Source organism: Podarcis raffonei, chromosome Z, assembly GCF_027172205.1.
Source record: "Podarcis raffonei isolate rPodRaf1 chromosome Z, rPodRaf1.pri, whole genome shotgun sequence".
Classification (NCBI taxonomy): Eukaryota; Metazoa; Chordata; class Lepidosauria; order Squamata; family Lacertidae; genus Podarcis; species Podarcis raffonei.
Window position 1 is genome coordinate 50,919,484 of NC_070621.1, and position 27,275 is coordinate 50,946,758.

Here is a 27,275-nt window from a genome sequence, read left to right on the forward strand (position 1 = left end):
GGGCTTTCAAGGTCAGCACCAACACTTTGAATTGTGCCTGGAAAGGTCCTGGGAGCCAATGTAGGTCTTTCAGGACTGGTGTTATGTGGTCTCGGTCTGTGCAAATGCAAAGCATGTGCTCTGTCACCCCAAGGGCCTGTCACCCTTACAAAGATACTGTTTCAGCCCAGAAGGACATCAAAATGTAGATTAAGGGAGTTTATGCCCCTTTTGATATTAACATTCAATATGAACGCAAAAGACTCAGGTGTTATCAAGCACCAGGAAACCTCACAGAAACTCGCCTACTCTTCGCTTCATTGTTACACTCCTATGACAAGCAGAATCCGACAGGAGCGCCTTGCTCCAAACGGGACAGGTTTTAACAGTGTGCCACCGGACCCAATTAACTATTTTTAAGGTAGAAATGTCTCTAGGAGGAGGCACCCACAAGGGAAATGGAAAGCTTGTCTATTTAAAAAGTTCCCCCTCTGCTCAATCATTTTTAGTCATCTGAAGGCAGCCCTGTTTAGGGAAGCTTTGAATATTGGATGAATCATTGTATTTTAATATTCTGCTGGAAGCTGCCCAGAGTGGCTGGGGAAACCCAGCCAGATGGGCGGGGTATAAATAATAAATTGTTGTTGTTGTTGTATAAATAATAAATTGTTGTTGTTGTTGTTGTTGTCGTCGTCGTCGTCAGGAAAGGGAATTAGCCATGATAGCTAAGTGAATGTCCAGGCTCAAACAGAAAGTTCCTCCGAGTAGCCGTTGTGGGGGTGGTAAACAGCAATGGGTGGCTATTTCCTCCATGCACTAAACTGGGATTCCTGGAAGCAACTGGCAGGCCAATGCCAAAAACAAGATGACTAGATTTATTGTATTTTATTGTATTTTAATAAAGATGGGTGGGGTATAAATAACTGACATAGGAAAGCTACCGTGCTTTCTGTAGAAAGAGCCAGTTTAAACAGGCCACATTTACTGAACCCTTCACCTTTACTTTTAAATCAAACCACACTTCATTCCCATGCTCAGTTTTTCATACATCCAAAGCTGCCTTACAGGGAACCAGACTCGTGGTCTAAACTGGCCCAGCACTGACTACTCTGGCCGGCAGCGTTTAAAAGACTGTCTCAAAGCAAATCCAAAGCAACGACTCTCTTCTGAATTTAAAAATGGAAAGCGTAATGCTGGTGGTCAACAAAAGAGGTTGAAAGATCATAGAATCATAGAGTTGGAAGAGACCACAAGGGCCATCGAGTCCAACCCCCTGCCAAGCAGGAAACACCATCAGAGCACTCCTGACATATGGTTGTCAAGCCTCTGCTTAAAGACCTCCAAAGAAGGAGACTCCACCACACTCCTTGGCAGCCAATTCCACTGTCAAACAGCTCTTACTGTCAGGAAGTTCTTCCTAATGTTTAGGTGGAATCTTCTTTCTTGTAGTTTGGATCCATTGCTCTGTGTCCGCTTCTCTGGAGCAGCAGAAAACAACCTTTCTCCCTCCTCTATGTGACATCCTTTTATATATTTGAACATGGCTATCATATCACCCCTTAACCTCCTCTTCTCCAGGCTAAACATGCCCAGCTCCCTTAGCCGTTCCTCATAAGGCATCGTTTCCAGGCCTTTGACCATTTTGGTTGCCCTCCTCTGGAAACGTTCCAGTTTGTCAGTGTCCTTCTTGAACTGTGGTGCCCAGAACTGGACACAGTACTCCAGGTGAGGTCTGACCAGAGCAGAATACAGTGGCACTATTACTTCCCTTGATCTAGATGCTATACTCCTATTGATGCAGCCCAGAATTGCATTGGCTTTTTTAGCTGCCGCGTCGCACTGTTGGCTCATGTCAAGTTTGTGGTCAACCAAGACTCCTAGATCCTTTTCCCATGTACTGCTCTCAAGCCAGGTGTCACCCATCTTGTATTTGTGCCTCTCATTTTTTTTGCCCAAGTGCAATACTTTACATTTCTCCCTGTTAAAATTCATCTTGTTGGTTTTGGCCCAGTTCTCTAATCTGTCAAGGTCGTTTTGAAGTGTGATCCTGTCCTCTGGGGTGTTAGCCACCCCTCCCAGTTTGGTGTCATCTGCAAATTTGATCAGGATGCCCTTGAGTCCATCATCCAAGTCGTTGATAAAGATGTTGAATAAGACCGGGCCCAAGACAGAACCCTGTGGCACCCCACTAGTCACTCTTCTCCAGGATGAAGAGGAACCATTGATGAGCACCCTTTGGGTTCGGTCAGTCAGCCCACTGAGTGGTAGCATAGTCAAGACCGCATTTTACCAGCTTCTTTACAAGAATATCATGGGGCACCTTGTCAAATGCCTTGCTGAAATCAAGGTAGGCTACATCCACTGCATTCCCTTCATCTACCAGGCTTGTAATTCTGTCAAAGATCTCAAGGCAAATCTAAAAAAAAGTAGTATAAACACCGACAACTGGGAAACACCGGCCTGCGAGCGCTCCAATTGGAGAACAGCCTTGACCAAATGTGTCCTGGGCTTTGGAGACACTCAAACTCAGGATGCGAGGGAGAAACAGGTGAAGAGGAAGGCACGCTGGGCAAATCCACACCGGGATTAACTCCTGCCTGGAATCCAATGTCCCTGCTGCTGAAGGATGTGTGAGTCCAGAATTGACCTCTGCAATCCCACAAAAGGGATTGCCAAAGAAGAGAAGAAGAAAAAGAGGGGGAAGAAAAGGAGGAGCAGGTGGAGGAGCAGGAGGAGGCAAAAAGAAGAAGAGAAGAGAAGAGACGAAGGAGGAGAAGGTGGAGGAGGAGGAGGAGGAGGAGGAGAGGAGAAGAAGAAGAAGAAGAAGAAGAAGAAGAAGAAGAAGAGAGGAGGAGAAAAGAGGAAGAGGAAAAGGAGGAGGAGGAGGAAGAGAAGAAAAGGAGGAGAAAAGAAGAAGAGGAAGAGAAGAAGGAGGAGGAGGAAAAGAGGAAGAGGAGGAGGGAAAGAAGAGGAGGAGGAGGAGGAGAGGAGAAGAAGAGATGGAGGAGGAAAACAGGAAGAAGAAGAGAGGAGGAGGAGGAAAAGAGGAAGAGGAGAAGAAAAGAAGAAGAGGAGGAGTAGGAGAAGTGGAGGAGGAGGAGAGACAGAGGAGGAAAACGGGAAAAAGAAGAAGAGGAGGAGGAGGAGAGGAGAAGAAGAGGAGGAGAGATGGAGGAAGAGGAGGAAAAGAGGAGGAGGAGAAGAAGAGAAGAGGAAGAGAAGAAGAGGATGAGGAAGAGGAAAAGAGGAGGAGAAAAGAAGAAGAGGAGGAGGAGCAGGAGGAGAAGAAGAAGAGGAGGAAGAGAAGGAGGAAAAAGAGGAGGAGGAGAGGCGAAGGAGGAGGAAAAGAGGAAGAAGAAGAGGAGGAGGAGAGAAGAAGGAGGAGAGGAAGAAGAAGAATCCTCTGGCTGGCAGCATCTCTCCAGGCCAACAGAAAGGTAGCCCCAGACACCTACCTGGCTTGCCGTCCGAATCAGTCACAGAGCCGCCCCAGGACCATCTCTTCTGTCGAGTTTCCAGCCGCTGGCTCCGCTCCAGGGTGCGATGCAGCACCGCCTCATAGCGCTCCTATTGATCAAAAAATCTCTGGAGTTAGGCAGCGGAAACTGTGAGCGCGTCACTCTCTGGAAAATTATGATGATGAATGCATATATAATATATGACAAATATAAACACAAAATACAATTATGAGGTTAAAAATGAGAAGAAGAGACAAGTGTTCCAACCTTAATTTTAACAGATAAGGAATACAAACATTTAAGCAGATGAAACAGAGATGTTATAAATCAGAAAGGGAAGTTGGGGGAAGTAATGGCGGGGGGTGGTTCACTGAAATTGTAAAATGTAATTTGAATGTTTGATATATGTTAAAATTTATTTAATGAAGTCATTAGATAGATGATAGATAGATAGATAGATAGATATAGATGATAGATAAGATATTGCTATAGATATAAAATATATGCATTAATAATAATAATGATAATGATAATAATAATAATAATAATAATAATAATAATAATTTATTTATACTCCACCCATATGGCCGGGTTCTCCCAGCCACTCTGGGTGGCTCCCAATCGAATATCAAAAACACAATACAACATTAAACGTTTAAAAATTCCCTAAACAGGGTAAGAATCCCTCTCCATAGGAGTTTTAACAGGGTGGATAAAAATCAATGATTTAAAAAATAAAAAATTGGACTTTTAAATCAGATTTTTTAAAATTTAAAATATTAAGCTTAAACAGACAAGCTTAAATATTCTTTAAGCTTGTCTGTTTCCATGCTCAAATAAAGAATATTTGAAAAACTACTATGATAGCAAAAATCTCCTGGCAGACCTTGAATGATTCTTGTAATGTATAGAAAATAAACTAAATAATTTTTCTCTGAAGAAAATTAAGGAAATAAAGTAAAAGAACATGATACTGTGTAAAAAATAACAAATGAGATTCAGTTTTTTGAGAACAATCAGAAGTTTATTTTATCTTTCTTATCTTTATTCTTTATGTAAAGGGGATTGGGGGTTGCTTGTGCGTAAAGGGGGCTGCCGCTCTAGGCAACGTTGCCTGGCTGAACCTTTCCCTGGCTGGACAGCCCTTTCTCCATGGCTGTGTCATTCGCTGGCAGAATCCGTCAGTGGGCATTTCCTGAACTTCTTCCAACATAGAAGCTCTTTGACGCCAAGTCTCCGCCTAGCCTCCCTGCGTGGAAGTCTCCTGCGCAGAGTGGGCGTGCCCAACGGTGGTCCTGGGCTCTCCCCGCTGCTCTCTGTGGAAGAGTCTTGGAGCCCTCTCTCCGCAGTCCCCCCTTGCTTCCTGGTGTCACTCCTATTTCCTTCCTCAAAGGAAGTGTTCTCTCTCTCCCTGCTGGTCCCTTCTCCTGCATCGTTGGGGAGCCTTACCTCCACTCTAGGCTCCGATGGCAGTTCCCTGACACTTTATTTTCTTTTTTTTCTGTGTAGTGTATATGCATAAATTGTAATATGGTAAATTGTTGTGTAAATACGTGTTGAATGTTTAATAAAGATATATAAATAGAAACAAGCATAATATAGGATTTTAATGGCTTGGTATAATTTTTTTGAAAAAAATAGAGGATTTGGGTAAAGGGGAATGATATTATTCTTAGAAATTAGAAATATTCTTTCTAATATTTTCTCATTCTGCATATTTTAAACTAATCTTGTTTAAAATAGGCAGAAGGATAAAAGATTAGAAAGAATCAGAAGGGGAAGTTGGGCTGGCAGAAAGGGAAATACGTTTATTTCTTTCTGTGATTAATGTTATGTTGATTAAATTGTCAAACCCAATACACACACACACACACAAAAGCAAAACATCTTCCAAATTCACTAGTTGTGAACTGAATCAGTCCGAATGGAATGATTAACGGAGCGTTGTAACTGCAACCACTTCTAGATATTTTTAAGGGACCAACCTGTTAATATGAAAAAACACTGTTCTAAGGATAACATATTGATATGCATAGAATAAGCATGTCAAGATGTTCGAGACTAAGGCAAAATTAATACAGTGGGACCTCGGGTTACATACGCTTCAGGTTACATACGCTTCAGGTTACAGACTCCGCTAACCCAGAAATACTGCTTCAGGATGAGAACAGAAATCGTGCTCTGGCGGCGTGGCAGCAGCAGGAGGCCTCATTAGCTAAAGTGGTGCTTCACGTTAAGAACAGTTTCAGGTTAAGAACAGACCTCCAGACCGAATTAAGTACTTAACCCGAGGTACCACTGTAATGGCTTTACATTGATTAAAGCATTTATAACATACAAGATGTCGGGTTGCGGTGGAGGGAAGCCACAAGGGTGTAAACGATAGTTTTTTATTTTTGTGTATATGGATTTTGTTTTTCGTATTTCTTTCTTGTTTTTTTTTCTTGATTACCTCTCTCGCCCTGACCTAGCCACTGTGATCCACGCGACAGTCACCTCCAGACTGGATTATTGTAACTCGCTCTACGTGGGGCTGCCCTTAAGACTGACCCAGAAACTCCAACGGGTGCAGAATGCTGCGGCGAGACTCCTTACGGGGTCTTCGCTGCGAGATCACATTCATCCGGTGCTATATCAACTGCACTGGCTCCCGGTGGAGTACAGGATCAGGTTTAAGGTGCTGGTTTTAACCTTTAAAGCCCTATACGGCCTAGGACCCTCGTACCTACGGGACCGCCTCTCCTGGTATGCCCCACAGAGAAACTTACGGTCTTCAAATAAAAACATCTTGAAGGTCCCAGGCCACAGAGAAGTTAGGCAGGCCTCAACTAGAGCCAGGGCTTTTTCGACTGTGGCTCCGACCTGGTGGAACACTCTGTCACAAGAGACTAGGGCCCTGCGGGACTTGACATCTTTCCGCAGGGCCTGCAAGACAGAGCTGTTCCACCAGGCCTTTGGCCAGGGCACAGCCTGACTCCCTCCCTCGGCAATCTTCACGGAGCTCTGGCCCAATGGTGGCCAGTGGCTTGAATTTAATTAATTTTATAATGAATGATTTTAGAGTGTTGTTTGTGTTGTACTTTTGTATTGTTTTATTGTTGTTAGCCGCCCTGAGCCCGGCTTCGGCTGGGGAGGGCGGGATATAAATAAAATTTATTATTATTATTATTATTATTATTATTATTATTATTATTATTAATTTTATACACACACACACACACACACACACACAAAAACACAAACACACGAGATGCAATGAAGGGATGATTGTGGGCATTGTGACCCCTTCCAAGTTGTCCCTTATGCCAGGGACATTCGACTCCCAAGAGACTGTGATCTACTTCCGGGGGTGGGGGGGTGGGGAGACAGGCAGTGATCTACCCATTTTTTAGGGGGGTCAAGACCCAATCTTGCGGAGCCGATTCCCTCCGGAGCTCGGAGGGAATCCGCCATTAGCCGATGGCGCTAACCCGGAAGTCGGTTGTTGAACTTTTCTTAAGGGGGCAGGTCAAAGAAAGCTTTTTAAATATGTGATGGGAATGGGAGAATGACATAGGCTATGAGATTAACCCCACTCAATGGATCAGAATGTGGTCTAAACCCCCCTTTAAATCCATATCAACGAAAAGAACTCACACTGAAACTCACCTACAGGTGGTACCTAACACCAAGGAAACTAGCGCTAATACACCCAGGAACCTCACCAAAATGCTGGAGAGGGTGCACCTCCACAGGCACATACCTCCACATGTGGTGGGAGTGTCCCAAAATTCAACTATTCTGGACAACAGCCATACAAGAAATATGTAAAATAACTAAGCAAGTAATAGACATCACCCCAGAATTGGCCCTACTAAACATCTTCCAAGACAACAATGCCCATTTACACCACAAAGAACTCATAACCCACCTGCTCTCAGCAGCCAGAAACACCATAACCAGACACTGGAGAGACCTGTCAGGAGTAAGCATGGACCAATGGTACCAAATAGTATGGGAAACAGCCCTACTAGAAAAATTAACTAATAAACTGAAACTGACACGGGGACAAACAGAAGAAGACGCCTTCACCCTGGTATGGCTCACCTTTATCACATACACAGCCCAACAGGACAATGACAATAATCCACCAACAGCATACAAATCAATATGGCTAACCTGATCCAAAACACACACACACACCTCACTCACACACGAAAACAAAGATCACCACAGCCAATCACAAGCAAACAATCACACCCTAGGCCAACCCCAACCTCTCTCACCACCAAAGGAACACAAGTGAACAGCACAAGCAACGCTGACACCAAACTCTACATACATTAAACATAATAGAAACACCGCCACCCGACCCCACCCCCATCCATCTTCCCTCTCTCCACCCCCCCTTTCTTTTTTCTTTCTTTTTTCTTCTCCCCCTAATGCCTCAACAAATGAAACGGATTTGTAAAAATGTTACATGGAAGAAGAAGAAAAAATACGAGGCACTACACTTCTGTAAAACAAGAAAATCCTTAATAAAAAATATTTTTAAAAAAAGTATGTGATGGGAATGCAAGAAAATAAGAGAATTTTGGGACATTACCGTATTTCCCCGTGTATAAGACTAGGTTTCCCCCCCTAAAAAATAATGTCAAAAATTAGGGGGCATCTTATATCTGAATTATGGGATATGGGAAACGTCTTAGAGATTCCGAGGAGATAGTCCCTGTTCCCTTTCCGAGATCAAAGCAAACAAGGGTTGAACCATGTCACTTTAAAGAAGGGAGTAATCTACTGGATTGTTCCTACATGGTAGAAACTCAGAACCGTTCCAACCCACTGATTGATTGCGCGTCAGCACTTAAAGATGAAGAGCGAATAATTCCACAAAGAACAAGCGATGTGGCCAACAGTAAGAGTGTAGTCTCTCCTCAGAAGGAGGAACTGGTCCTTGGCACGGCCAATCATATGACATTTGAACAGTCCCATTTAATAATCAAAACCTTGCACTGTATATTCAAAAGACTAGATGATCTTTTGTCCCAGCTGCACAGCCTCCAACAAAAGCTAGTTACTACTTCCCCAGCGTCAGCCGGTGTTAAGTCCCTTGAAGAGAGGAAGGGGATGAGGAGTTTGTCCTTAAATAACAAACGTACTGACAAATTTAAATACAACCTTAACCTTCAATTAGGTCATCAATCCTTGATCTTAACACCAAGGAAAGTGAGCCTAACCATACAAAATGGGGACCCAAGATGGAGAACTCTGGGTGGTGCCAAGGAACTCCTAAAGGTGCTTTTAAATATGGAAGCAACACAAATTGACCTCTGTGCAGTCCTCTCCCTTGTCCATCATCATAAATCCCAGAGAGTCCTGCTTGCGTTCCAATCCGCAAAAATTCCCACTATCATATTACGAAAGAAAGCATTTTTGTTTCACTGTGGGATAGCACCAACGAGAGCCTTTATAGACCCTACGCCTAAACCCCTACTGTTGGAGGCAATAACCAAAGAGGGCTCAAAATCTGCTAAACCCGATCCACTAGTGGACACCAGAGTGGGTGTTCAATCCCAGGAGAAGAGTTATGTGGCCTCCACTCCCCTAGCAAAGAACAACGACCATCCGGAAAGTGGCATGACACCACCAGAAGAGATCGAACTCATTGCTTCCTTTGCAGATTTACCAGTGGTGGAACAAAAAGAAATTATTAATAGACTGGAATCGCTTAAAACCCAACTTATTAGGAAGCTCAGCAGCAGAATACTCACGTACAGCGAACATGACTCCTTAGAAGAACCAGATCATATGGATCTCTCAATATCTAATGCTAAACGTATGTCGGCAATGGAGGATAAGATACAACCCCAAGAAGCAACTACTAGTCCTCCCCTCCAAGCAGAACAATCCTCTGTGCTCTTAATAGATTTACATGACCGTCCATCGAAAAACATACCTGAAGAAAGCAGCACACAACAGGAAAAATCCCCTTCTACACATTCATCGATGCCAGACCTGGAACCTTCTTATAGCACTGACCAATCAAGAGAAGAGGTGCCTTTGCCAACCTTCCCAAATAGCCCTCTCGCCCAGCCTTATCCCTCTTTGCGGAGTATTATGGATTCAACAGCAAGACCAGTGACGGAACTGATTGAAGATCCAACAGGCCACATAAATCAAGTAGCCCAAAAGACCAGTAGCAGGCTACAGAGAGACCAAACTTCTGACGAGATAGCTGGTCCACCCCGGGTGGCCCACCAAACTCTTTTGGAAAAGGGGTCCGCCCCTGTTCAAAGTCCTACTCCTAGTAGATCGAGTGGCCAAGCTCAACAGTCAGATGACCTTGTAAATCCCACTCAGCCTTTACGAGAGGTTTTTTATCAGAGGAAGATAACTGATTTCTTTATTGGCTCCCCTCTTCCCGTATTAAAGTTGAGCCTATTTTCCGAATGACAGTCAATTGGAGGAACGGGGAAACCCCAGCCTTCAATATTAAGTTAGAACATTGCTGGATGGAAAAGTAAAAAATTAGATCCAGAATTCCAAAAATATATTAATTCCTTTCTTATCATACTATTACAAGAAACTTGGGGGGAGGAAATTGAGTTAAATGGCTTTGAGTTTATATGTCTGCCTGCTAGCCCGTCAACGAATGGTGGCCGCCCTAAAGGTGGCCTTATAATTGGTATCTCCCTCAAACTTCGGGCTAAACTTTCACTAGTGCATGCATTTCCGCCTTATGCTATTACCGGACTGATCTCTGGTGGAAACTTCTCTTTATTGGTTACAAATGTCTATTTCCCTCCGGGAGGGTTAGCAGCTGATCTTACTTCTAGATGGGAATCCCTAGAGGATTTTTTACTTTCTTGTTATCTTAAATATCCCAATGTCACTTCAAAGCCAATTCTTATGCCGACTTCTAAAATTACCAACATGCGTAAGTAATGCGGCTATTCGCTTAGAAATGAAGATCCCCTCAGTGGAGCTAGTTATATGGAGGAGAGTTTTGATTTATTGGATACCCCTATGGCATAAACTCCCGAACCACTATCTCATTCAATGCATGTGGCGAGATGACTTCACAAATTTGTGGTCAGGAAAAATCCATGCCAAATTGCTGTCCTATGAGATTTCGCCCACTGAATTGCTCAAACTGGATCTAAATGTGGCAAAAAGGTGTATAAATCAAAGGCTGGATGATGTGGAGCTATACCAAAATTTCGTAGCTGGTGGTGGAGCCTGCTCGCCGTTAAATTTCGGCATAACCCCTATCTACCGCGCTCCGTCCTACTTGACTTCACTTATGGCCACGTCTCACCGATATGCCTTCATTAGAGCTAGGTTCAATGTCTTTCCAACAAACGTGCTGAGACATAGATTCACTAAGGGCCAAGTCCCTTCTATGTGTGCTTGTGAAATGAAAACATCTGAATCTCTACATCATGTCATGTTTATCTGCCCTTTGTACAGTTCAGCCCGTGCTAATATACTAAACTCCATAATCCAGCCTATGGCTGACAAACCAGTAGACCTACAGCTTGCCTGGGTTCTTCAAGATGTGGATCCTTATATTACCCTACAGGTTGCTAAATTCCTAACAGCCGTCCTCTCGTACAAGAGACGGAATGGAATGTTAGCTGATTATTGCTAGTTATAAGAATTTTCTATAATGACATCAGATATTGATTTTAGTGTAGTGCCTAAAATTCTTAATCTTAATCTTAAACTTTTTTTTTATGAACGGCTAATATCTGTCCTTGTGAGTTGTGAACTGTGTTATACTACTTGTGGTTTGTACGAGTCCGCTGTTTTATTTGATTTGTTTTGTTGAGTTGTGTTTCATGATGGGCGTAAAGCCGAATAAACATTTTGAAGTTTGAAGGGGGCATCTTATATACAGGGCCATCTCCCCACATTTTCTTAAATCTGAGTCCCCCCCAAATAAGGGGCATCTTATACATGGGATGTCTTATAGACGAAAAAAATACGGTATATATAATGATTTTTTTTAATACTCACATTCCCATTTACAAAAAAAATGGAGAGCAGACTTGCTCGATCAGACCAATGGCCCATCTAGTCATCTTGTTCTGGGCACTGAGCAGCCAGTTGCTTCTGGGAATCCCAGTTTAGTGCAAGGAGGAAATAGTCACAATATATATATAATAAACTGAAAAAGATACTCAAATTCCCATTTACAAAAAAACCGGAGGCCCTCCTATTAGGAATCATGCCAACAGAAATTAAGAAAAAGGTTAGACCACTCTTCATGTATGCACCGACAGCAGCCAGAATTTGAGTGGTGAGGAATTGGAAAACTGAAAATATTCCCACAAAAACCAATTGGCAGGCCCAAATGGTAGAATATATACAACTGGCAAAAATGACAGGGAGACTTCGAAGATACTCGACATAGAAGGTGAATAAAGAATGGGTAGTATTGAAAGAATATTTGAATACTGATGGGGATAACAAAAAACTTCTGGCAGACATAGATTAACTCTTGTAACTGAAAGGTGACAAATAAAAGGACCTTTTGATAAGAACTAAGAAATCGCAAAAAGACACTGTGTGTAAAATTACAAATTGAAATATGGTATAATGAGAATAAACAGAAGTCTGTTTTACTGATTTCATCCTTGATCCGTATTTTAATATTCTGTTGGAAGTCGCCCAGAGTGGTTGGGGGAACACAGCCAGATGGGCGGGGTATAAATTTTAAATAATAATAATAATAATAATAATAATAATAATAATTATTATTCTGTTGGGAGCCGCCCAGAGTAGCTGGGAAAACCCAGCCAGATGGGTGGGGGAGAAATGATATATTATTATTATTACTATTCTTACTATTCTTATTCTATTTTTTCCTTTTCCTTTTTTTCCTTTCTTAGCAAAGTTTGTATATGGAGTTTGTACATGGAGTTTGTATACAGGTTACATTGTTTATTTTTATGTATGTAATGTTTGAATGTTTAATAAAGATTTTTAAAAATTAAAACAAAAATAAAACGGAAAGTGTGAGAAATTGCAATAAATTGCGGGCAGCCGGTTGGACACCCCTGCCTTATACTCTAAAAGACGATTAAGACAGCTATAACTAGTGCCACTATCATAGTGTCTCTCTAATGCAGGCATGGCCCAACTTGGCCCTCCAGCTGTTTTGAGACTACAATTGGAGGGCCAAGTTTGGCCAGCTCTACAATACCTTGTCCTCCTCCAGCTTCTGTTTCCGCTTTTCCTCTACTGCTACTCTCCTTTGTTGCTCCTTCAACTTCTGTTCCTTCAGTCGTCTCTGCCTCTCCTCCATTTGCTTCTCATACTGGAGCTTGGCCTTCTTCTCCTTTTCCAATATTTGAGTTTCTTTGGCAGCTGCAAATTTCAACCAGGGTGGATAAAAATCAATGATTTTTTTAAAAATAAAATTTTAAAAAATCGGATTTTAAAAATTTAAATCAATTTTTTAAAATTTAAATTGGATTTTTTGATTTAAATCAGATTTTTAAAAAATTTAAATCAGATTTTTTAAAAAAATGTAAATCAGATTTTAAAAATAAAATGCTTTTGGAGGAAAAATCTTTCTAAAGATTTTCTATTTAAGTGACATTCTAGTCCAAAGGCAATTATTCATCAGGAAATAAGGATTTCTTTTAAGTTTTTCATGTATGCTAAAACTAAGACTTTTTTAAAAAAATTGTTTAAACACATCAGTTAACAAACATAGATGCCATGATGCTATTGTTTTAGGTAAATAAATTGTTTAAATGGTTATGAAGGGAATGCGTCTTTTTCTCCTTCCAATCGAGTATAGCAGAAAAGCTGTCCAAACAGAAGCAGTTAATTTATTAAACTTCACCATCATTTCATCATTATCTGTCAATGTATTTCTAAGATTAGAACCAAATCAGTCATGTTTGATAGAACTGTCAAAACCACTCTGAAAATTTATTCTTCCAAAAATGAAACCTTCCTCTGCTTGTCCAGATTAAGAGGATGCCAGCAAGGCTGAACCTTTCTGTAAAATAAATTGATTTGAATCAAGTCTTACTGACTAGTGATTTAAATCAGGTCTGACTGACTAGTGATTTAAATTGATTTGATTGAAATCAGATCCACCCTGTCTGCCACACAAATGCAACAGGCTGCATTTTTTATCCATACTTTTAAATATATGCCTACCTTGCTGCTTCTCGCGCTCCTCTCTCCGTTCCCTGGCCAGCCTTTGCCTCTCTTCTGTTCTCAAAGTGGAACCATCGATCACTGGAAAGGACGGCAAAGTTGAACTGGTTACAGGGCTGAGATTTCTGGAGGAACTCCAGCCTGATGTGCAGGGATGCTGGTTAACATCAGAATTAGGGTGGTTCATAAAAAGGTCTTTTTTGAAGATGCCTGCTCCAAAGGTCTTATCTTACTACACTAAGGGTTATACAGCTATATCTGAAATTTCGTGCATATCGTTAATAACTTTAAAAAAAAATTTAAATACTTTATTTACAACATAGCCCACAAAAACTTGTACATACAAACCCACCACCGCTGCCAATTTAATTATCAAAATTAAACTTCTATCCCCTTACACAAAGAAAACATAACATAAAAATAAAAGACTTCCTTTATCCTATTTACTTCTTGTATACTGTTTCTTTTATATGCGATTATTACTATTTTTCCTAATTATGACTTAAAAATCCACAAAGTCTCCTGTAGAAATTAATCAAAACAAGTCCAGGTGTATATTTGAAATATACAAAACGTATCAGTTAATATCTTGACCCTGCTCCGCTGAATTGACATTTCAGCCTTCACGACATAGGAAAATGGCCAAGTAAACAGCTATTTTCATGGAGGAGGGTCAAGATATTAACTGATATGTATGAAATTTCAGATAAAGGTACCCCTGCCCGTACGGGCCAGTTGTGTCCGACTCTAGGGTTGCATGCTCATCTTCCTCAAGAGGCCGTGAGCCAGCGCTGTCCGAAGACACTTCCGGGTCACGTGGCCAGCGTGACAAAGCTGCATCTGGCGAGCCAGCACCAGCACAGCACACGGAAACGCCGTTTACCTTCCCGCTATAAAGCGGTCCCTATTTATCCACTTGCACTTGGGGGTGCTTTCGAACTGCTAGGTGGGCAGGAGCTGGGACCGAACGACAGGAGCTCACCCCGCCGCGGGGATTCGAACCGCCAACCTTACGATCAGCAAGTCCTAGGCACTGAGGTTTTATCCACAGCGCCACCTGCGTCAGATATAGCCATATAATTCCTAGTGTAGTAAGATAAGACCTTTGGAGCAGGCATTTTCAAAATAGTTTTTTAATGAACTGTCCTACTGAACACCCAATGCTTTTCAGTGGAGCAGGGTCAAGATATTAACTTAGGCATGGCCAAATGTGGCCCTCCAGCTGTTTGGGGACTACAATTCCCATTATCCCTGAGCACTGGTCCTGTTAGCTAGGGGTGATGTCCCCAAACAGCTGGAGGGGCAAGTTGGGCCATGTCTGGTAGAGGTAAGACTGGCAACAAAGTATAAAGAGAAGCGTTGGAAGTCGAATATTTGTGGTGTTCACGTAGGATTTGTAGGTGTGTTGGGTATGTATTATATGTAATGTATTGTATCATATTTGTTTAGCACTATGTAAACTGATGTATAATAAAGATTATTTTAAGAGAAAAGTAAATGCAGGGGTCAGCAAACCTTTTCAGCAGGGGGCCGGTCCACTGTCTCTCAGACCTTGTGGGGGCCGGACTAGATTTTGGAGGAAAAAAATTGAACGAATTCCTATGCTCCACAAAAAAAGAGATGCATTTTAAATCAAAGCACACATTCTACTCATGTCAAAACACCAGGCAGGCCCCACCAATAACCCAGAGGTGCATTTTAAATAAAAGCACACATTCTACTCATGTAAAAACACGCTGATTCCTGGACCATCTGCGGGCTGGATTGAGAAGGCCACTGGGCTGGATCCGGCCCCCAGGCCTTAGGTTGCTTACCCATGTGGTCATTTCCTGCTTTGCAAAACAAAAACAGCATCTTCACTGGCCCAAGTAGACCGATTCCTACCGAGCTTTTGAAATATGTCAAAATGGGACTCTTTTGAGAAGGAGAATATGCAACTTAAAAAGTAGCAGCACAGATTCATGAACTAAAAAGCGGAAGGATGCGAAGAGCCACAACCAAGGTAGCCACAGGAATGGAATTTCTTTTTTTATTAAAGCAAGAATTTTACCTGGCCTGGTTGAAGATTTCATACTAGCTGGAGATTGGAGTGGAACAGGACTAGCACCACTTTGGCTTCTTCTTTCTTCTGCTAACACCTGGGCTGCAGCGACTGTAAAACAGACCACAATCACAGTTATTACAGCGAAAATCCACAATGTATTTCCGGCGGCAGGCTTCATGCAAGACTTGCTGGTATGTCTCATCATTTTTTAAAATTTCTTCGTATATCATGTCAAAAAAACAAGAATTGTTTTTATGAGGAATTTTCACAATGGACATTCCAAAGGACAATAAAAAGAGTCTTTCTATATGCAACTGGGGCCGCCAGGATCATGATTACAAACCCCTGGAAAAACAACATATTGCCGACAAAAGAAGAATGGCTCTTAAAACTTATCAAGTATCTAGAACTAGCTCAACTTACAGAATCAATAAGAAATCACTCAAATGTGAGAATAAAGAGAGAATGGGTTGTTTTTATAAACTACATGAAAAAAGGTGGTTCTCAGTACTTCTCTTGGCTTGGCGTAGCCTAAAATACCACAGGCAATCCATAGACTTACTAAGAGAAAACAGACAAACAAAATATGATTTATTAGGAACCGCTGGTAGGTGGGGAAGGAAGTCAAGATACGAATTAGGTAGTCGAGCCTGAAGTCATAAGAGGAAATGTTATAATTATAAAAACCTGTAAGAAATAACTAATAGGAGAAAGGATGGCTTGTATTCCTTACAAAGAAGTTTATTGGATACTGTTTCATTTCTAGTTTCTTTTTCTTTCATTTTTCTTTTTTTCTGTCTTTCCTTCTTTTGTTGGATATGTAATATATACATATTATATATGTAATGTTTTTTTGGCTTAATAAAAAAAGGAGGGGAGAAACTTGCTGGTACGACAGTATTCAAACCTGCTCCTTGTGCAGAGATGTCTCTAAAAATCAAAAGCTCATAGTTCTAAAACTCCTCACCCACAATAATACAGAAAGCAGACTTAACATGGACACGGGTATCAGAACGTGATCCCATCTCAGGCCTATTTCATTGCTCATCTTCTAACACTGTGTATGCCATCAAATGCCAGCAGTGCCCTTCAGCTCCCTATATTGGGCAAACAGGCCAGACTCTATGCCAAAGGATAAATGGGCATCAATCTGAAATCAGGAATCACACGGCAGAGAAGCCAGTTGGCCCTCCAGCTGTTTGGGGACTACAACTCCCATCCTCCCTGACCGCCAGTCCTGTGAGCTAGTTATGATGGGAGTTGTAGTGCCCAAACAGCTGGAGGGCCAAGTTGGGCCATGCCTGATCTAGAGCAGTGGTGGCCCAACTTGCCCCTCCAGCTGTTTGGGGACTACAATTCCCATTATGCCTGACCCCTGGTCCTGTGAGCTAGGGATGATGGGAATTGTAGGCCCAAAACAGCTGGGAGGCCGAGTTTGCCCAATCGCTGCAGTAGGAGAACACTTCCATCTCCCAGGACATTCAACGCAGAATCTCCAAGCAGCTGTCTTATGACAAAAGAATTTCAGAAATAGACTTGAAAGAGAAGTTGCTGAATTGCAACTTATTACTCAACTGAAAACTATGGAGAGACCTGGTCTGAATAGAGATATAGGATTCCTGTGTCTTTATACATGCTAAAGCTATTTTGGGTCATCTGCATACCATCCCTTGCTTTTTCAGTTGTTAACAGTCGCCAGCAGGTTGACCATACCCACTGAATCCTACTACCCTTTGGAGAAAATCCCCAACCCACCCTCCCACTATACAGTGGTACCTCGGGTTACATGCGCTTCAGCTTACATATGCTTCAGCTTACAGACTCTGCTAACCCAGAAATAGTGCTTCAGGTTAACAACTTTGCTTCAGGATGAGAACAGAAATCATGCTCCAGCGGCGCAGCAGCAGTAGGAGGCCCCATTAGCTAAAGCGGTGCTTCAGGTTAAGAACAGTTTCAGGTTAAGAACGGACCTCCAGAACAAATTAAGTACCTAACCCGAGGTACCACTGTATATCAGGGTCCAGACCAGTTTTACATACCATACTAAAAGAGCATAAAGCACAATAGAATTAAGTTTGGATTCACAATCAAATATAACAATAAACAATACAAATATGGGAGCAACAGGGTTTTTAAGCATTGAGGTTCAAACCCACTTGGAAAGCTTCTACTAAAAACAAGCTGAGTTGGTCTCTAAGGTGCTACTGGACAATTTTTTAATTTATTTCGACTGCGTCAGACCAACACGGTTACCTACCTAAATGTTTCTTCAGCAGCTGATCAAAAGAAATTACCGTATTTTTCCGTGTCTAAGACACCCCCATGTCTAAGACGACCCCTGTTTTTTGAGCCCCAATTGAAGAAATCAAGAATGGCAACATTCCGAGTCTAAGACGACCCCCAATTTTAAACTTCAAAAATTGGGGGCGAAATAAGAGTCTTACGCATGGGAAAATGCAGTTGGTTTCTACAATCGACACAAAGGAATAGTTACTGGGAATGCAAAACATACACAACACAGCAAATCAGGAATGTCAAAGTTCAGGCACAATGCAACATCTTTAAACAGTCCTCTTTCGGGAAGTTTTTAATGACTGGTGTTTTAATGCATTTTTAATCTTTTGCTGGAAGCTGCCCAAAGTGACTGGGGAAACCCAGCCAGATGGGCAGGGTAGAAATAATAAATGATGATAATCATCATCATCATCATCATCATCATCATCATCATCTCCTGATTTCATAGGGAAAGATGCTTCTTCAGCAGCTGATCAAAAGAAATTATATTTCTACAATTGACGCTAAGGATTCTGCAAGCAAAACAAGGCGGCTGGCTTCCTTGTCCCCGATTTCGGTCCTCACTCGAACTCAGCACTGTGGAAGGGAGGGAAGGAGGAAGAAGGAAAAGCATTTCCCCTCTCCATGACAACTGTTCTGTCATGGCAATAATCCTCCCCAGGCTGCACCAAAAACAATCACCTCTAAGTACTTTAATAAAAAATGATTTAAATCAAGTCTTACAGACTCGTGATTGAAATCAAATCCACCCTGCTATGGATATTTACATCATGCTTTATAGAATAACAAGTGCCGAACTGCCCATCTCCTTGTGCAAAATACCAAATAACTGCAACAGGCTTTAAATTGACAACACAATGATAAAAAAGACCCCTCTGAACTAATTCCTCCCCCAGCACAAGGATCTTAACTCATCATTATCTAAGTGTGGCGCATGGCATTATCCTGGCTGCATCCCTCTCCCCTTGAACAAATGCCATTGTCACAATACTTGCTTCAAGGGGGACACAGTTAATAATAATAATAATAATAATAATAATAATAATAATAATAATATAATTTCTACCCTGCCCATCTGGCTGGGTTTCCCCAGCCACTCTAGGCGGCTTCCAACAAGAGGCGGCTTCCAACAAGAGATTAAAAATACATTAAAACATCACTGGTAAGAAATCAGACCCTCTCGACACTCAATTTGTCTCACTGACCTGGAGTAAGAAGACAGCATATTCACAGACTGACATTAAAATTAATGGAAATTAATTCAAGAACACAGAGGCCAAATATAGATCTAATATTCTCTGTGCCCTGCATATAGACTAGTATACTAAAACAGATGTTGATCTCTTCCTGTTTTCATGCTCCCCCACCTCACTGCATTGAGAAATTATGCTTCCTTTTTCATGTTTCTTTGTTTTTCCTTGCTTGCTCTCAACGCAGGGAAGTAGACTAGTTTCCTCTTCCCCTCTTCCCCGCCCCTTTTTGTGAGGAAATTGCTTTCCCTCTCAGTAGGAACTTTTTCCCCTGTATGTGTTGTTTGTCAAGTTCACAGGCATTATCAATACACCCCATTAATACACCCCAATTAAGAAGAAGAAGAAGAAGAAGAAGAAGAAGAAGAAGAAGAAGTAGTAGTAGTAGTTGTTATTTATACCCCACCCATCTGGCTGGGGTTCTCCAGCCGCTCCGGGCGGCTTCCAACAAAAGATTAAAATACAATAAAATTAATAATAATAATAAATATTAAAAGCTTCCCTAAACATTTGGACTCTCTCCTAGTGTCATGACTGCAGTCCAAATGGGAGACTCCCCCAGATTCTTGGAATAAAAGAAAAAGACCCTGGGAGATCCATTAACAGATGTCCTGTTTCAGGTCTAGTTTTTGGGTCTCGGTTCTGACTGTATTTGAAATTACTGGTAAAATGTCAGTTCATATGTAAGAAGTCTGAGGCTGTTTCATTCAGAAGGTGTAACAGTAGAACTGTTCCATTTTAGTATAACATGTGGAGTAGAGAAAATCTTTATAATTTCAGACTTGCCAACCTAAATTAAACAGTAATTCCAAGTAGGATCATTCCACATCAAATTGACGCAAAAAACCCCAAGGGTTTCATCACCTGCCATATCAGATTTGAATGAAACTTGGTGTACTCCCTTCCCTTACAGCTGAAAGACACCCCCTTAATTCCTCCCCCCATTTCAAACGGTTTTAATTTTAGTAAGATTAAAAATGCATGAAAACATCTGTTCGAAACTTTCCGAGACAATAGATCCTAGCGCTGCAAATCACAACGGATTCCCAGTCCAACTTTGAAATAACTTGCATCTCCGAAAGACACAATGATGTCTCTATCATGCAAGTGGAAAAAAGCATTGCTATTGTATTTAGACCCCCCGAGCTTCTTCCTTCATAAGAGTTTGCATTCTTCCTCTGCCCATGCATTCATGTTCGTGGTACCACTTCGCTCGACTCTACAGCACTGCCAAGTCTGTAAGGTTCAGATAGTTAACAAATATGCCATCACTAATACGGAAAGGCTGCAGAAAGTCCCAGGCTCAAACATCCAATATCTCCACACAGGGCTGCCTGAAACCCTGGAGATTTTCATCGGCAATACTGCATTGGATTGACCAATAGATCTGACTCAGGATAAGGCAGTTCCTATGCTCACTATAACTCAGTGGTGTCCAAACCTTTTTCAAAGACGGCCGGATTTGATGAAGTGAAGGACTGTGAGGGCCAACCAAAGCTGTTGAGCTTTTTTTAGGACTTTGGACATAACTAATGCCAGTGTACTGAAATAAGCAAAGACTGTCAGTGTCGAAGCGACAATCAACTTTGAACCGGTCATGTTGCCTTCCAAAGAAACTACTCTCTTTCAAACTTAAAAATGGAAAGTGTAACGCTGGTGGACCACAAAAGAGGTTGAAAGATCTCAGGGCAAATTTTTAAAATGTAGTATAAACACTGACAACTGGGAAACACTGGCCTGCGAGAGCTCCAGTTGGAGAACAGCCTTGACAAAAGGCGTCCTGGGCTTTGAAGACACTCAAACTTGGGACGCGAGGGAGAAACGGGTGAAGAGGAAGAACCTTCACCGGGATCAACTCCCGCCCAGAAACCCCACTGTGGAAGGACGTGTGGATCCGGAATTGGCCTCCACTGTCACTTATGGGCTCACTGCTAAAATCCGTATTGATGGAAGACAATCTGTCTCAGCTATGAGGGATTGCCAAAGAAGAAGGCAACGACGTTAGGCTTCCATTTTCAGATCATTTTTAATGCAGGGAAGCCCACAAAAGGGCTGTCTTCCTGTCCAAAATGGCACAATTCATAATGTGACCTCCTGTATGAGATATAGACCTATCCTTATTTTGGGGTTGTGAGAGGCTAGCCACCCACCCACCTCCACAACTAAACAATTTGCTTTCTGTGTGATCAATGAGGGGGGGGGGCTTGCCTGTCAGGAGATCAGGCCAGGAAGCTGTTTTAAATATCCACTTCTTTTTAAATTCCAGGGTACCAGTATGCCTCGATATATCATAGGTACAAGGGAGGGCGTTTGTGGAAAAAATGCTGCACTAGTAAGTTTTGTGCTAAGACTGAGACAAAAGATACCCTTGATTCAGTAGCAGATATACTGTATTTTTCCATGCATAAGACTATATCCCCCCACCAATTAAGTTTTAAATTGGGGGTCGTCTTATACACAGAATGTTGCAATTAATTATTTCTGAATTTGGGGCTCAAAAGATAGGGGTCATCTTAGACATGGGGGCATCTTGTACATGGAAAAATAGGGTAATTTGTTTGGAAAACTCCAAAAGCCTTTTTTTCCTCTCCAGCAAACCGATCAGCTGGTCTACTAAAGACAGAGAAAACTGTCAATTTCATTGTTGCTCGCAGATTTCAGTGTCTCAGCTGTGGATCTGCCAGTTTCATTGTGCTGCCTATTCGGCGGGGGCCGGGGGCCGGAATAGGAGTAGACAGTGACTGGTACCAGAATCACCCACAAACCGAAAATAATACATGATGTACATTAAAATGACAACTAAAGATCTTGTAGAGCCTTAGATACTAACATGCTTGCAGTTTGCTCAGCTAACTTCTTGTGAACTGACTCTGAAGCTGCTGGAAAACTAATAAAAAGGCGATATTTAAATCAATAAATTTCACAAGCACACACATACACATGCTAAAAAGAGGCAGAACCAGTGAGCATCTGTCTAGGATGGAGGGAAATCAGAAAAAGGGTAGAAGAGAATGACCCAACTGAGGAGGGAGAGGACCAAGACAAAACGGAGGAGCCAGGTTGGAGAAGTATCAGGAAACAGGGCTTTAAAAGTCATCTTTGTTTCTTCAGCTTGTAAAGCGCCTTGAGTAATGTAAGATAGAAAGACGGTATACAAATTAAAAGTGATGATGATGATCTTAAGGGGCAATAGGGCGGTTCATAAAAAACTTTTTAATGAAAATGCCTGCTCCCAAGGTTTTATCTTACTACACTAGGGATTATATAGCTGTATCTGAATTTTGTTGCATATCACGGGAAGGGGGGGTTACGAGGTGTCTTGAGAGGGGGAGAGAATAGGAGGAGCCTGCCCTACCCCTTCCCCTCCCTCTCCCTGCGCCCCCTCACCCATCTTCTCTCGGAGCCCCCTCAGGGGCGGCAGAGGCGGAGGCGAGGCGGCGAGGGTCTCGGGGCCCGTGGCGGCGCCGTTGCTCTCCGCCATTTTCGGACCACTGAGGCGGTGTGGGGGGCGCGAGCCCCACTCGCAGGCGCGCGCTCCGCTGCTCCCGGACTCCCACTCGGGCGGGCCGACTTCGGCAAGCTGACTTGAGGCGCGGCGGCGCTGCGCATGCGGCCTTGAGCGTCCCCGGCCGTCAGGCGGGTCGCGCACGCGCGCTCCCTCCCCCACTCGATCGCGCGCCTGACACCGCCCCCGGCGGCACCTCAAGGGAGGGAGCGGCGCACGCTCGAGCCCCGCACTTCGCCCCCCTCCACCCGCCCCTCGGAGCGGCGCTAGGCCCCCTTTCCCGCCAAAAGTCTCAGACCAGACTTCGGAGGACTGACTGGAAGCGCATGCGCCGGGTAGGGAGGGAGGCCGGGCCTCGCGCCCTTGAGCGTCCCCCGTGCGTCTGGAGGGTGGCGCGCGCGCCTAATTCCGTCCCAGGCGGCACCTGAGGGGAGGGAGAGCGCGGGAGCGCGCGTTCTCTCCCGACCCCCTCTGGAGCGGCGGATTCGAATCCTCCCTTTTCCCACCAAAATTTACCTCAGATCCGTGAAACTGAAAACCGAAAAAAGGCGCGACCCGTTAGGAGGCGGCGTTGCGCGTCGCTTCTTTTCCCCTGGAGGAGGACCCCTCAGTGTACACGTGTCGGGTCATCCTCACGTGGAAAGCCTGTGGCTTCGTCTCCGGGACTCCCGGGAACTGTAGTTTCCTCCTTGGCGCGCTACGGTTCCCAGCCGCCTGGCGCCCACTGCACGTCCCAGGATTGGTCGTGGAAAGCCAGGCGCTTTCCGCGGTGCGGCACCCCCCCCCCAGGGCTGGATTTAGGTTTGATGAGGCCCTCAGCTAATAATAATAATAATAATAATAATAATAATAATAATAATAATATATTCATACCACTGAGAGCCAGTGTGGTGTAGTGGTTAAGAGGGGTGGACTCGTAATCTGGTGAACCAGGTTCGCTTCCCTGCTCCTCCACCTGCAGCTGCTGGGTGACCTTGGGCCAGTCACACTTCTCTGAAGTCTCTCAGCCCCACTCACCTCACAGAGTGTTTGTTGTGGGGGAGGAAGGGAAAGGAGAATGTGAGCCGCTTTGAGACTCCTTAGGGCATAGCTGTCAAGTGTCCCTTATTTGAAGGGACAGTCCCTTATTCCAACGCCATGTCCCGCTGCTGTCCCTTATTGATGGATGTCCCTTAAATTTCAAAGGAAGCTGCTCCTCTCCCTCCCTCCCTGCCGGCCAGGGAGGAGGGAGGCTCCAACTGTGTTGCTTGGCTGTGTTGCTCACCCAATAAAAAGTCTAAGAACGACTGGGGGGTGGAGCTTGCGTGCCTTGTGTGTGGCTAGTTAATGCAAGCTGAGGGGTTTTTTGAATGCTGGACGCCATTTTGTTGCACGTGCTCCTGCAAACTTTGCAGTGCAAAGCCAGGCCAGGGAGCCATCTTAAGTTGAGGCTGCATAGGCCTTGTGGTGCATGTGGTTCAGATTCTATTCAGTTGAACCTCTGGTTACAAAGTTGGCTGGACAGTGTTCTTGAAGCTACCAGCATGAGTTTGACCAGACTGCAGGAGGACAGGAAGACTGGAGTGCCTGGAACAGGTGAGGCTGCAGGTCTCTTATTTTGGCTGCTGGTCCCTTATTTTCAAGGCTGCTGGTCCCTTATTTTCAAATCTGTAAGTTGACAGCTATGCCTTAGGGTAGTGATAAAGTGGGATATCAAATCCAAACTCTTCATCTGGCTGGGTTTCCCAACACTTCTAGCACCTCGCAGGCCGACTGCCCTGGGCGCGTTGCAGGGGGTTGGTCTAGATGATCCTCTGGTCCCCTTTCCCACTCTCTCTCTCCCTCTCACGCTGACTCAGCCCCGGGTTGGGATCCTTCCTTAGCCTCAATGCTCCTTGGGAGAGTGAGGGCACTCAGCAGGGCCGGATTAGGGTTTGATGCATCCCTCAGCTAATAATAATAATAATAATAATTTCTCCCCCACTCAGGGCTGGATTTAGGCTTGATGAGGCTCTAAGATACAGGACACAGGTGGTGCTGTGGGTTAAACCACAGAGCCTAGAGCTTGCCAATCAGAAGGTCGGCAGTTCGAATCCACGCGACGGGGTGAGCTCCCGTTGCTCGGTCCCTGCTCCTGCCCACCTAGCAGTTCGAAAGCACGTCTGTCAGCGCTGCCCAAGGTCCCAGCTCACACAAGACCAACGCTGCTTCTTGCTCAAGTTTAAAAGTCTTTATTGAAGTTCAGTCTCATTTCCAGACGCGCAGCGCGCAACGCTACATCTATCCGTCAGACCGTAGAAGTCCCATCTGAATCTCCTCCCCCCTGACACCAGCTTAAGATTCTAGCCTTACTCCACCTCTTCCTCTGTTCCTTCTTTCTCTGGGTCCTTCTGCTAGTCGGAGTCTCTGCCCTCCGAGATTCTTCTGACGCTGATTCTCCCGACTCCTCCCCCCCCCCTCTTTCGGGCTTTAGGACCTGGCTCCCAATCCGGGTTTTCTGCTGTCCCGCGCTCCTCCACATTTGAACTTGGCGCGCGCGCGCAGCCTCCCACTTTCCTTCTGACCGTTACACTTGTGTCACTGCTCCCCCTTTCGGGGAGGCTAGCTGGACCTGGCCTTCCCTCCGTCTCCCCACTCCCCGATGGAGAAGCTGGTCCTGACTCACGTGACTCTTCCCCCCCACTGTGCTCTGGTGGGGGAACTGGCCCTACTCCTCCGCTGCTCCTTTGGGACTCCCCTCTGGTTCCTTGTTTATGGATCGTCCCCTCTGGGATTCGCCTCGCCCTTACCATAGGCGCCCTCTCCTGGGAATCTTCTGATTCGCCGGAGAAGCTCATGGAATCTCTCGGTCCACTGTCATATTCCCCTACGCTCCCCTCTGATTCCTCTCCTCCGCTCTCTATCTGCTCTCTCCCCTGCTCTTCTGCTCCTGAGCCTCTGACAACGTCAAAGTGCAAGTAAATAGGTACCGCTCCGGCGGGAAGGTAAACGGCATTTTCATGCGCAGCTCTGGTTCGCCAGAAGTGGCTTAGTCATGCTGGCCACATGACCCAGAAGCTGTACACCGGCTCCCACGGCCAATAAAGCGAGATGAGCACCGCAACCCCAGAGTCGGTCACGACTGGACCTAATGGTCAGGGGTCCCTTTACCTTTAGAAACAATAAAAAAGTTAAAATAAATTAATCCTTACACCCATGTATACCAGAAATAAAACAATGAATTTAAGGGGGGAAATGGAAATAAAAGGAATAGAAAAGAACATACCAATAAAAGAAAAAGAAGGTCCCTTTACCTAAGATACTGAAGGTAATGGGGCCCTTTATATGGCCAGCTGTCCTTTGTCCACAACAAATTGTTGCCGTTTTGTTGTTGAATATATGCTATATGGTCATTGATGGACCTCATAGGTATCTCAAGCCATTTGCCCATCACAAAAGATGTATTTTATCAAAGCAATGGTTGAACTGAAATACAATTCAGAAGAAGTATATTCATAATGAAATCATTATTAATAATTATTTTTATTCATTTGGGCAATCACAAAAGATCCTTTAGAGACCCCGTTTACAAAGACTCATCATCTAGTCTCTAGAAACTTGCTATAACGTGAAATAATAAAAGGTGTCAAGATAGGATGCAAACTACTAATAATTATGAATAGCTTTATTAATATGAAATGAAGTGTTATAACCTGTACAATGCAATTGTAGTTAATACAAGGCATTTTCCTATTTGGAATAATAAAATCATTTTACAGAAAGGTTCAGCCTTGCTGGCATCCTCCTAATCTTGACAAGCAGAGGGAGGTTTGATGGAATTTTTAATATAATATCAATACCACCATCACAGTCCACACTGTTCATGGGGACAGCGGACCTTTGTACCCTGTGCCACTTAGTGAGTGTAAAAGACAGTATTTCTAGTAATATGTCACATTCCTAAATAATACCAATACTAAATAAGAAATAATAGCATTACTATACATGCCTGTGCATCAAACCAGTGATATTTTAGGGGGCAGGCTAGCAGGCGGTCTTTCAGGACCAGTGTTGTATGGTCTTGGTAAGACTTGATTTAAATCCCTTTTTAACCAAAAAGTTCAGCCTTGCTGGCATCCTCTTAATATGGCCATCCAGAGGAAGGTTTTCCTTTTACTTACATCATGGGAGCAGACACAACACAACACAAAACAAAACACTGTTGCTGGGTGTCGGTTTTATTTGTTTTTTCCCCCTTCTATTTTGCAAAGGTACAGCCAGGTTTTTTCCCCTTTAAATTTTTTGGGGGCTCCCAATAGAGTGGGGCCCTAAGCTGGAGCTTGTTTAGCTTATATGTAAATCCGGCGCTGGCATAGATACATAGATAGATGATTTATAGATAGATGATAGATTAGTGTTATGTATTGAAGTTCTCTCCCTGGCCACCAGGAGGATCGTGTATATAGTTTTCACTCAGGTCCACGTCAGTTAATTGAGGCGGGAAACCCTGGGCTGTTGTGGTTACAGTGTTGACAGCCGGCTGCCTATAAAAGCAGGCCAGCTGAGCTGTTTGCTGTTCAGTTCTGTTCTGGCCTGTGAATAAACAAGAGCTGCTTTGGAGAAATCGC

The 27,275-nt window shown here is 43.7% G+C and overlaps 2 protein-coding genes across 3 annotated transcripts in view; one reads left to right on the plus strand and one right to left on the minus strand.

Annotated features, from left to right (window-relative positions):
* The window catches only part of LOC128406701 (ensconsin-like), a 68,737-nt gene extending 45,828 nt beyond the window's left edge, over positions 1–22,909 (minus strand). The window contains exons 1-5 of the mRNA XM_053374288.1: positions 22,572–22,909; positions 15,646–15,747; positions 13,596–13,676; positions 12,625–12,788; positions 3,435–3,546 (exon numbers count right to left, since the gene is read on the minus strand). Of these exons, the coding sequence (XP_053230263.1) occupies positions 3,435–3,546; positions 12,625–12,788; positions 13,596–13,676; positions 15,646–15,747; positions 22,572–22,665 (553 nt within the window). The 5' untranslated portion in view covers positions 22,666–22,909. The remainder of the gene's footprint in view (positions 1–3,434; positions 3,547–12,624; positions 12,789–13,595; positions 13,677–15,645; positions 15,748–22,571) is intronic.
* The window catches only part of LOC128406711 (P2R1A-PPP2R2A-interacting phosphatase regulator 1-like), a 328,756-nt gene that overhangs the window by 187,504 nt on the left and 113,977 nt on the right, over positions 1–27,275 (plus strand). The gene's annotated exons all lie outside the window — the stretch shown is intronic.